The sequence below is a fragment of the Propithecus coquereli genome, unplaced genomic scaffold (assembly GCF_000956105.1).
Source record: "Propithecus coquereli isolate 6110/MARCELLA unplaced genomic scaffold, Pcoq_1.0 Scaffold26, whole genome shotgun sequence".
Classification (NCBI taxonomy): domain Eukaryota; kingdom Metazoa; phylum Chordata; class Mammalia; order Primates; family Indriidae; genus Propithecus; species Propithecus coquereli.
The window spans coordinates 3,045,086-3,054,047 of record NW_012148174.1 but is presented as its reverse complement, the minus strand read 5'-3'; the positions used below and the strand labels follow the sequence as shown (position 1 = coordinate 3,054,047).

Sequence of the window (8,962 nt, the reverse complement as noted above, 5' to 3'; positions counted from 1 at the left end):
AGAACAGGATTTCCACAGTCACTTCTCTGCCCGATGCGAACGAAATTCCAGTTCTGCAGGAACAATTCCAGGACCTGCCTTGCAACCAGCACTGAAAATTCCTTCCAGTGGGGAAGTCTGGCAGGTTCACTGGTACCCGATTTAGCAACCGCCAGACGTCCGGGCTGCCTGTATGGAAAGATGGTTACTGTGACAAACAGGGTTTCGGCCAAGGCCAAACCCACAGGTGACTCAGCACACGAGCATCGCCAGGTGGACGTTCCACACCCAGCAGGTCCACACCCTGCTCCCAGTCACGGTTTGATTCCATTCACACTACACGTTTTTGTGTTTTCTATAATTACACGATAAATAAAAGGAGATAAATGAGAATCAGAGAATCGTCAAAGGCTGAAAAGCCAGTGAGTGCTTAGAGTCACAATCAGAACAAGTCTTATGACTCTCTATCCCATTAGCTTAACCATTATTCAAAAAATAAAAATAAAATCTAGCCTCAATCCACTTGGAGTAAGAGTTAAAAAACGAAAGCAGGCGCACAGCTTTTGCTATGATCCTAACTTCGAGTCTCATTCCCAGATCCCCGCCCTGCCCCCACCGCCCATCACAACCTACTCTGTCCTACAGGAAAGTAAGTTAGGTCAGAATCAAAGGCCGAAGGCAGCTTTGGCCAAGAGGCGGTCTGCGTAAGCACACTGTATTATCTGTGGTCATAAGAAACCAGCGACCCTCATCAAGTATGTTAAGAGATCAACACAGTGCCCAAATTACAGTGCGGGCACTGAGGAGTTCACGCAAGTCACCAGGACGAAGGCGACATACCTTGGAAAGTCTGTTGATACAGGGAACCTTGCCTTGGAGACCGTCCTTTGCACCCAACTGCCATCCAGGACTATTTACTTTGTGCGCTGAGGCTCTGTGTAGCTTCGCACACGGCTGCTCATCCAATCCCAGGATGTGGCGTGATATTTTAGAAGCCCTTAGCATTCCTAGACCCTGCTGTCTGTAGATATAACCAGACATATTTGAAATAAAAATAAGGCAACCTCAAGGCTCTGTTAATGAGTCTATATATACAAGGGTTAGATGAAAGGTCTGATTTACCTGATGAGATTTTTCTACCAAATCCCGCCTACCCTTGACATCTCATTACGGTAACAGAAGAGTCAAGAGCACTAAATCCTGGACACAGTATTTCGCAAGTGGGCACGCAGTAATATTAGGGAAGGCAAACATAAAAGGAGTTCTAAGGAGCACAAGCTAAGTCTGAGCTTTCCAAAAAGATGGTTTTAGTGACACGGCAATTCCTTAAGCAACTTGAAAACTAGCTGTGTACATCAGACTTACGAGAGTTCTGACTGAGATCGCCTTAGATTATCTAGTGAATACGTGATACTCTCATTGCTTTTGCAGTGCTCTTGGAAAGATCCATTTTATCAGTGTCCAAACAAAACAGCTACTAGCTGACCTATCAACTTTTCCGAGAACTGGGCTCCTAAAATGGATTTAGTAATCCAAGCCATAATGAATATCAAAAAAAAAAGAAGAAGAAAAAGAAAAGAAAAGAAAAAAGAACTCCTTTTTCTGGGTAAAAAAAAAAAAAAAAACAAGACAGTCACTCCAATATACATTTTGGATTTGCTGATTTTCTGTCAGGATCACCCCAATAGAGACTTAAAGCAACAACAAAGAGAAAGGGTCAGGGGTGAGAACAGGAAGGCAGATGACCACGGGGTAACCAGTTTGCAAATTCCCTTTTGGAATGAACTCCACCTGCCTAGACAAGAAGAGTGGATACTGACCGTGCTACGCCAGGCCTACCTATATAGTTAATTAGATGGAATTGTCTGAATTTCTCTGCAAAATAACTGAGTCTGTGACTTTGCTCAAGGCAGAGTCCACAGTGCTAGAGTCCAAATACCTAGGCTAAAAAAACAAAAAAGAAAGAAAAAAAAAAAGGCCAGTGGTTCATATTCTTGTTCCCTAGCTGTTCCAGCCCAATAAAATCTAACTAGGTCATTGAAATGAAAAACGAAACAGTCCTTGTTTGTAGTAAGAAAGAATTTAACTTACTCAAAACCACGAGAGAGTGAAGGGGAGAAGAAAATAATGCAACACACGCATTTAGAAATATAGAATTTATTTGTATTCATGATAAGACAGTTTTGCATTCTGTACATGGTTACGCAAGAGATGTAACACTCTCAGGAGTTTAAACAGCATCATATTGCTATCAAACATTGCTTATGCTGTGTGAGTTGGGGAAAACTTATTTCCCCCTTTAAAAAATGTAAGGCTCAGTTTCCAAAAGGTAATTATACCAGTTATTTTCTGTGTATGAGACTGGGAAAGTTCGGGAATAAACCACAAAGGGGCGGAGGGGGAGGGGCGACTTCACACACTACTCGCTCGTTCCTACCGAAGACGCCCCATGCGACTTTTTCTTGTAAAGGCTCCTTCTATTTGAAAATGTGTTTAGTTACAAAAACAAACAACTCAGTGGACGGGAGGGGAACTAGGTACAGATCTCCAGCACACGAACAAGGAAAACCAGCCAAGCTCTTCATTGCCAGTTGCTGGCTAAAACGTGCTCGCATGTTGCCTGCGTATAAACGCGCACACACGCACTAACTTTGACTCACTCTTCTTTGCTGAAGCTTACCAAATAGTATTTCTCTCTCAGTGTCGTAGTAAAAAATAATTTACATTTCCTTTACACTTCCAGATCAAGTAGCCACAGAGTCGTCCTGTCTCCTGAACACAATCCTCCGATTTTCCTTCCAGCCGGGCGGCAGAACATGACCACAGCGGTCGCCCACGCTGATGTGCAACCCACCCTCGAACTGACTGAAGGGAGCGGGAAAGCTAACTAAGAAAAGAGAGTTTGGGTTTTTTTTTTTTTTAAATTACCATATAGACAAGTTCCAAACACACGTTAGAGGCATTTTTTCCTGTGCAAACATTTCATTCGATCAACACCAGCACAATCATTTCACATAAGGCAGTTCCTGTTTTAACTCAGTAAACAACCTTGCAATTCATGGGGCTCATAGAACAACCACCACAAAACAACAAAGGGCACCTGTCGGTTCTGCCTCTGGCATAAAGAGGTAGAGACGATCATTCTGTAGAAAAGATTAACGATAAAAACAAAACAATAAAACAAAACACTGCCCCTCCAAAAAAAAATAAAAAATAAAAACCATTCCATTCCTAAGGGCTGGCTCTGCAAAGCCAAGTTTATCTGCAGGGTGGCATCAGTCCGACTTAGAGCTCGGAGATCCGTTGCCCACGATCATCTTGCTGTAATTCTTCTGCTGCTCCTCCTTAAAGGCGTCCTTCACCTTTGCCCTCTTCAGCCCTCCGTCCCTGGGAATGGGAGACAAGCATAAGACACTCCCCAGCGGTGCTGGAGCAGGGCCACCCGCTGCACAGTGCCATGACGCTGACCCGGCCTGTCAGCAGCGGGACCAAGGACGCTGGATTTGGAAGCAGGAAAACCCAGATTTCAGTCTCTGACCAAATGTATGTTACTTTGAGGAAAGACCCACCTCTCTGATGTTCGGTTGAAATAAAAAAACAAGAGCCCCACTCCGTTTCTTTTTAGAAGGTAGGGCTGCTGTATTAAATGCTTGGATTGAAACAAGGATTATTAACACTAGCATTATTTCCCTACATTTTCCCCCTAGGAAAACAAAATACTGGTTTTTCATCTACCTATGCCTTACTAGAAAACCATATGGAAAATTTTAGATATATACACAAGAAATGGTGAGGGTGCTACAGATGGGTGGGTAAATTTCTTAATTGTAAACGGGTTAAATGTTATTCAGATCTGACCCTATGTTTCACAAGTTCCATTTTCATTCAAAGCACTCTATTTCCAGTATTTATAATCTTCCATATTACAAAACAGACTCAGAATCAAACAAACAACAAAATCACAAATTGCATTCACCCCGGAGTGAATGCCTGAGTAAGCAGCATGCCTTCACTCAGAGCCCACAGATCTTTGAACTCTCTCCAGGGTGGGGAAAACGCAGACCTGCCCGGGGATCTGGGCTCTGCACACCTGTCCTTTGGACTACGCAGAGAAACAACAGACCCGAAGGGCTGGGAGGAGACTGGGCCACTGTCTCCCTCCTAATCTAATGTTTTAGCGTTTAGCTCCTAGGAGAGTGAGGACGGAGAAATCGCTTACTTTATACCGTGCCTGTTTAACTTTAACCAGTCAAGCGTTCATGTTTACCAAGTGCTTCTGATCGTGATGAATGATCGCAGGCTGGCCAGTGAACTCGAGGCCATGAGGACAGAACTTGACCTCCATACGGACACCTGCCTGAGACCACTGCGATGTTCTGGCTTCTAGAGCCAAACCTAAGACACAGCCCACCAGCGAGTCCTCGACTCGGAACAGACCGTGATCCACACGTCCAGGGGATCAGTTGCGGGAAGTTTTCATGAAATGAGATTATACATTGTCCCTAGGCCCCCAGAATTGTCCACGTAAGCCTCTTTTAACCAGATGAGCTGCCTCTAACTCTTCACGATATTTACCTGAATGGTGAGAACTAAGAGCGGGGGAGAGAGTAAGAGAGGCCTTTCTCCTTTCCTGAGGTCCAGGCCAAAAACAGGCAAAAATGTGCAGTTAGCAACGTTTGTTTTGAGCAACCTGACATTATTTTTGTACAGTTCTCCTTCCCAAGCACCCAGTAAACTTCGTGCTGCTCTAAGCACCCCAGCTGTGACGTGCCACTTCTAGGGACTTCAAAGTTTGATCCATCTGCTCTTTCCAACGGCAGCAGGTCTTAGTTCTTAAGAAAAGCAGCAGTCCTACAGAAGAGCCAGTTTAAGATCATACAATTAAATTTTCATTTACGCTATGAAAAAAGCAATCCAGACACGTTAATTCATATCCGACAGGTAGATGACAAACATATCTGGAAAGGCAACGAGGCTATTTCTTTGTTAAAAAGAGGCTGGGTAATTAAAAGGAATCTCTTATTGTAAAATGGCACATGGCCTCATAAAATAAAATTGAAAAATCCTGAGGATCATTTTTGACAAATTTAGCTGAGCTAGTCTGATGGCGAGTCTGTCCTTGGCTGACTCCTCTAGGTGGTTTTTGTCCCTCAAGGCTTTCTTCCTTGTCTCTGTGTCTGAGACCACACACGTTCCAAAGCCCCAGGCTTTTCATAATGGCTTCAGGGGAGGAGCAGAAGGGCTGGAGGTCAGGGAAGAGGAAGGATGAGAAAAGAGTTTAAAAGAGTTTTTAAAGAAATGAAAAGGAAGCCAGTTGCACATATGAACACAGATCACTGGGACATTTGTGAACTAGGGGAAACCTGCGATTTCATGACATTATGATATCTGTCCTTTAGTTTAACACATTCCAATTTAGATGGTGTAAAACAAATATCAGTCTTATACCTTAGAGCCAGTCAGTTGCGCCTTAGTTGAGAGCTCATACTCCAGGGGTACTCAGCTGGCATTTGATCAGAAGGCCACCTTCCGGAAGTACCCCTACATAGCTTTGGCTATCTTTATCACCCAGCCACTTCCCAAGCTTTATTAATTAGTATAATAAATTTTAGAAATAGGCTTTCATCTATTAGTAGCTTCTTAGAGTCACGGATGCCAGAAACAGGCTTTCCTGGGTAAAATTAGTGGTTTTCACGTTATGTGAAAGGGTAAAATATTTTAGTGATATTTCCCACCCTTGCATAAAGGAGAACGGTAAGTCCTCACTTAATGTCATTGACAGGTTATCAGACACTGTGACTTTAAGCAAAACGATGTAGAACAAAACCAATATTTTTCTCTTCAACGTTATAACGCAACAACATTGAACAAAATAATATTACTCAAGGACCTTCCGTAAGTCGTTTTGCTGAAAGTCATTTCCAAGAACCTATCGATGATGCTAACTGAGAGCTTACTGTGTAAGAATCCAGCCAGCCTTTCTTCTAGGGCACACACCCCAAACAGTCCTGGGTCCTTCTGCTGGTTCAGAAGGTTCTTGGTTGCTTGGGGGACAGCCTGACTCAGTTGACCAAATCCCGCTCCTAGAACATTGCTACAATTGCCTCAAATGAACTTCTCATGTAAAATGTTTTTGGAACACCAAAAGAGACGGCAGGAACTTTATTGAACTTATTGGACATGAAGTATAGACTGTTTTGTGACAGCTTACTATTAGAATGTCTACATGTGTGTAAGAATTTGATCCCCTATGATAATATAGGTACAGTTAACTATCACTGTTACAGACTGAATGTTTTAGTCTCCTCCAAAGTTCACTAAAGCTCTAACTCCCAAGGTGATGGTTTCTGGGAGGTAGTTAGGGTTAGATGAGGCCATGAGGGTGGAGCCCCCTTGATGAGATTAGTGCCCTTGTAAGAAGAGACGCTAGAAGGGCTTGCACAAAGAAGAGGTCATGGGAGCACACAGGAGAAGGCAGCCATCTGCAACACGAGGGGAAAAGCCCTCACCCAAAACCGACCATGCCGGCGCCCTGATCTCAAATTTCCAGCCTTCAGAACTGGGGGTCGATAAATTCCTGTTGTTTAAGCCACCCAGTCTATGGTACAATAACCCCGCCTTGTCCGTGATTTCGCTTTCCACGGTTTCAATTACTGGCAGTCAACCATGGTCTGAAAATATTAAGCTATTCTGAGAAAGAAAGAGAGGCCCCATTCACATAAGACTTTATTATAGTCAATATACTATTCTAATTGTTTTATTCTATTATTAGTTATTGTTGTTAATCTCTTACTGTGCCTAATTTATAAATTAAACTTTATCACATATGGATGTATAGGAAAAAACATAGTACAGGATCTGGTACTATCCATGGTTTCGGGCATCCACGGGGGCTCTCGGAACGTATCCCCCACAGGTAAGGGGGAACTACTGTATTTTGTTTTTGGCAGCCCAAGCAGAGTACATTCTGTACTCAACGACATCCCGTCTTCTTCAAACAAACAAAAAACTAAAGCCATAGTTATTCATAAGTAAAATATTTTACTTCTTTCCCTTTCTTTCAAGTTGCTAAGCTTTCTTGAATACAGTTATAGCTCGAGTTAGTAGGAATGAGCCTATAAGTAGCCCCTTGCCTCCCACTGCCCACCCCACTCCCAAATCCATTTTCCCTTTCTTCTTCAGGAAAAGAATCTAAATTTTAGCTAAGCACATGGCCACCCAGAACAAATACTACATTCTCAGCTTCCTTTGCAGCTAGGTGTGACCACCTGACTTGAGTGCTAGCCAGTGGGTACAAGTGTAAGTGGCATTTCCAACTTCCTTCCAGCCAAGCTCTTAAAGAGATGGGTGTGTCCTCCTTTTTTTAATTCCTTCCTCCACGCTGGGTAGAGTGGGAGCAGCCATCCTGGGCCGCAAAGTAGAAGGACAAGTCGAGGACAGTGGAGCGATACAGACTGAGCTGTTACACTAGCCTTTGCTGCCCACAATCAAGTGAGGGAGATAAACTTCGATCCTATTTAAGCCATTGTTATTATGCACAAACCACTATCACTTTCAGCCAAACCTACCGATAACTAGAATAATAAATGGCAGTGTTAACAGTGATTTTTTTCCTCTAATTAAAAAAAAAAGTGATAGTATTTCTGAAAAACTTCTTACCAGGGAAGTTCAGTCAATCCTCCTTGTATAGCAATAGCAGACTTAACCCTATTAGCAAACTGGACTGCATCTTCTCCTTTCTGTTTTAAAAAAAAAAAAAAAATACATCTTGGGTATAGCGTTTTTAATACCTCAAAACGTCTTATAATCATTTATATTTGTTTTAAATTATAAGATTCACATTTCAGCTCAAATACTTTGTACTCGTAGTCAATCAAAGCTGATATCTTTTGTTCTAGTAAGAAAATGCAGTGCTGTATTTCACTTTTTTTAACATGTACAGCATTATTAGACTCTTTATTAGTCTTACCCAAGAAACAACATTATGTCATATCTATAGGTTCAATAAACCAACAGCAATTGCAAAACTCTTATGGAAAACAGTCTCTGAATATAAAATGGTCTGATTTGAAGAGAGCTGACTATATTATTAAAATGACTCACTGGCTGAGAAAGCAAAAACGCATGATAGGGAGAAGGGAGACACCCAGGTTTTCAGGCAAAGGTTTTCTTGCCTTTATTTGATTAGATAAAGTGATAAAGTGCCAAAGACCAGCTGTTATCTAAGGAATACCTCTCTGGTCATGGGGGGCATGTACCACACGTCACAGACGATGGCCCAGCTGGTCATCATTCGAAGCAGGTAGCTCACCATGTTGTATTTACTGCTGTTCCAAAAGGCATCACCAAACTGAGGGTTATACTGGAAAAAAGAATAGAAAATGCATCCTACTTAGGAACTAAGCGGTGGCTTCTCATCCGTGTCAACATTGTTAGGGTGGCAGGCCAAGTATCTTTATCTAGCCCTAGGCCAAGGGGAGTTCCTTTTGTTTATTGGACTTGTTCCAAAAAGTTAACCCGGCCCGGTTACTTGCACTTGTTTTCTTACTTGGGGCCCGGGTCCTTGCGGCAGGGTTCTTTCTTTTGCTTTTTAATTTTTTTTCCCCCCCTTTCCTTGGGGGTTCGTTGGGCCCGTTCCCGTTTTTGTTTGTTCCTTCCTTCTTGGTTCTTTGGCCCGGCGCTTGCCCGGCGGCCCCCCGTTGCGGGGTTTTTTCCGGCCCGTTGGGGCCGAGGATCTGAACTGGGGTGGGGCGTAACGTAATGGTGTGTTTGATTTGAGTGTATAGTATGTGTGGTTCGTTTTTTTCTTTTTTATTTTTGGTTTGATTTCATTGAAGTTACGTTCCCAGTGCTTTTTTTGTTTTGTTTTGTTTTCTGGCATCTGTTTTACCTTAATTGCAACCGGATGTATGGTTCCTCCGATCTCAAAGCTTCCCTTTTTAAACATCATGACTGAAGTGTTGTTGATGCAGGTTCCTGCAGG

The 8,962-nt window shown here is 42.8% G+C and overlaps 1 protein-coding gene across 1 annotated transcript in view; it reads right to left on the bottom strand.

Moving 5' to 3' along the window:
• Positions 1 to 2,120: 2,120 nt before the first annotated feature.
• AGPAT9 (1-acylglycerol-3-phosphate O-acyltransferase 9) overlaps positions 2,121 to 8,962 on the bottom strand; it is a 53,495-nt gene continuing 46,653 nt past the window's right edge. Inside the window, exons 8-11 of the mRNA XM_012647153.1 lie at positions 8,870 to 8,962; positions 8,213 to 8,341; positions 7,639 to 7,718; positions 2,121 to 3,366 (exon numbers count right to left, since the gene is read on the bottom strand). Of these exons, the coding sequence (XP_012502607.1) occupies positions 3,255 to 3,366; positions 7,639 to 7,718; positions 8,213 to 8,341; positions 8,870 to 8,962 (414 nt within the window). The 3' untranslated portion in view covers positions 2,121 to 3,254. The remainder of the gene's footprint in view (positions 3,367 to 7,638; positions 7,719 to 8,212; positions 8,342 to 8,869) is intronic.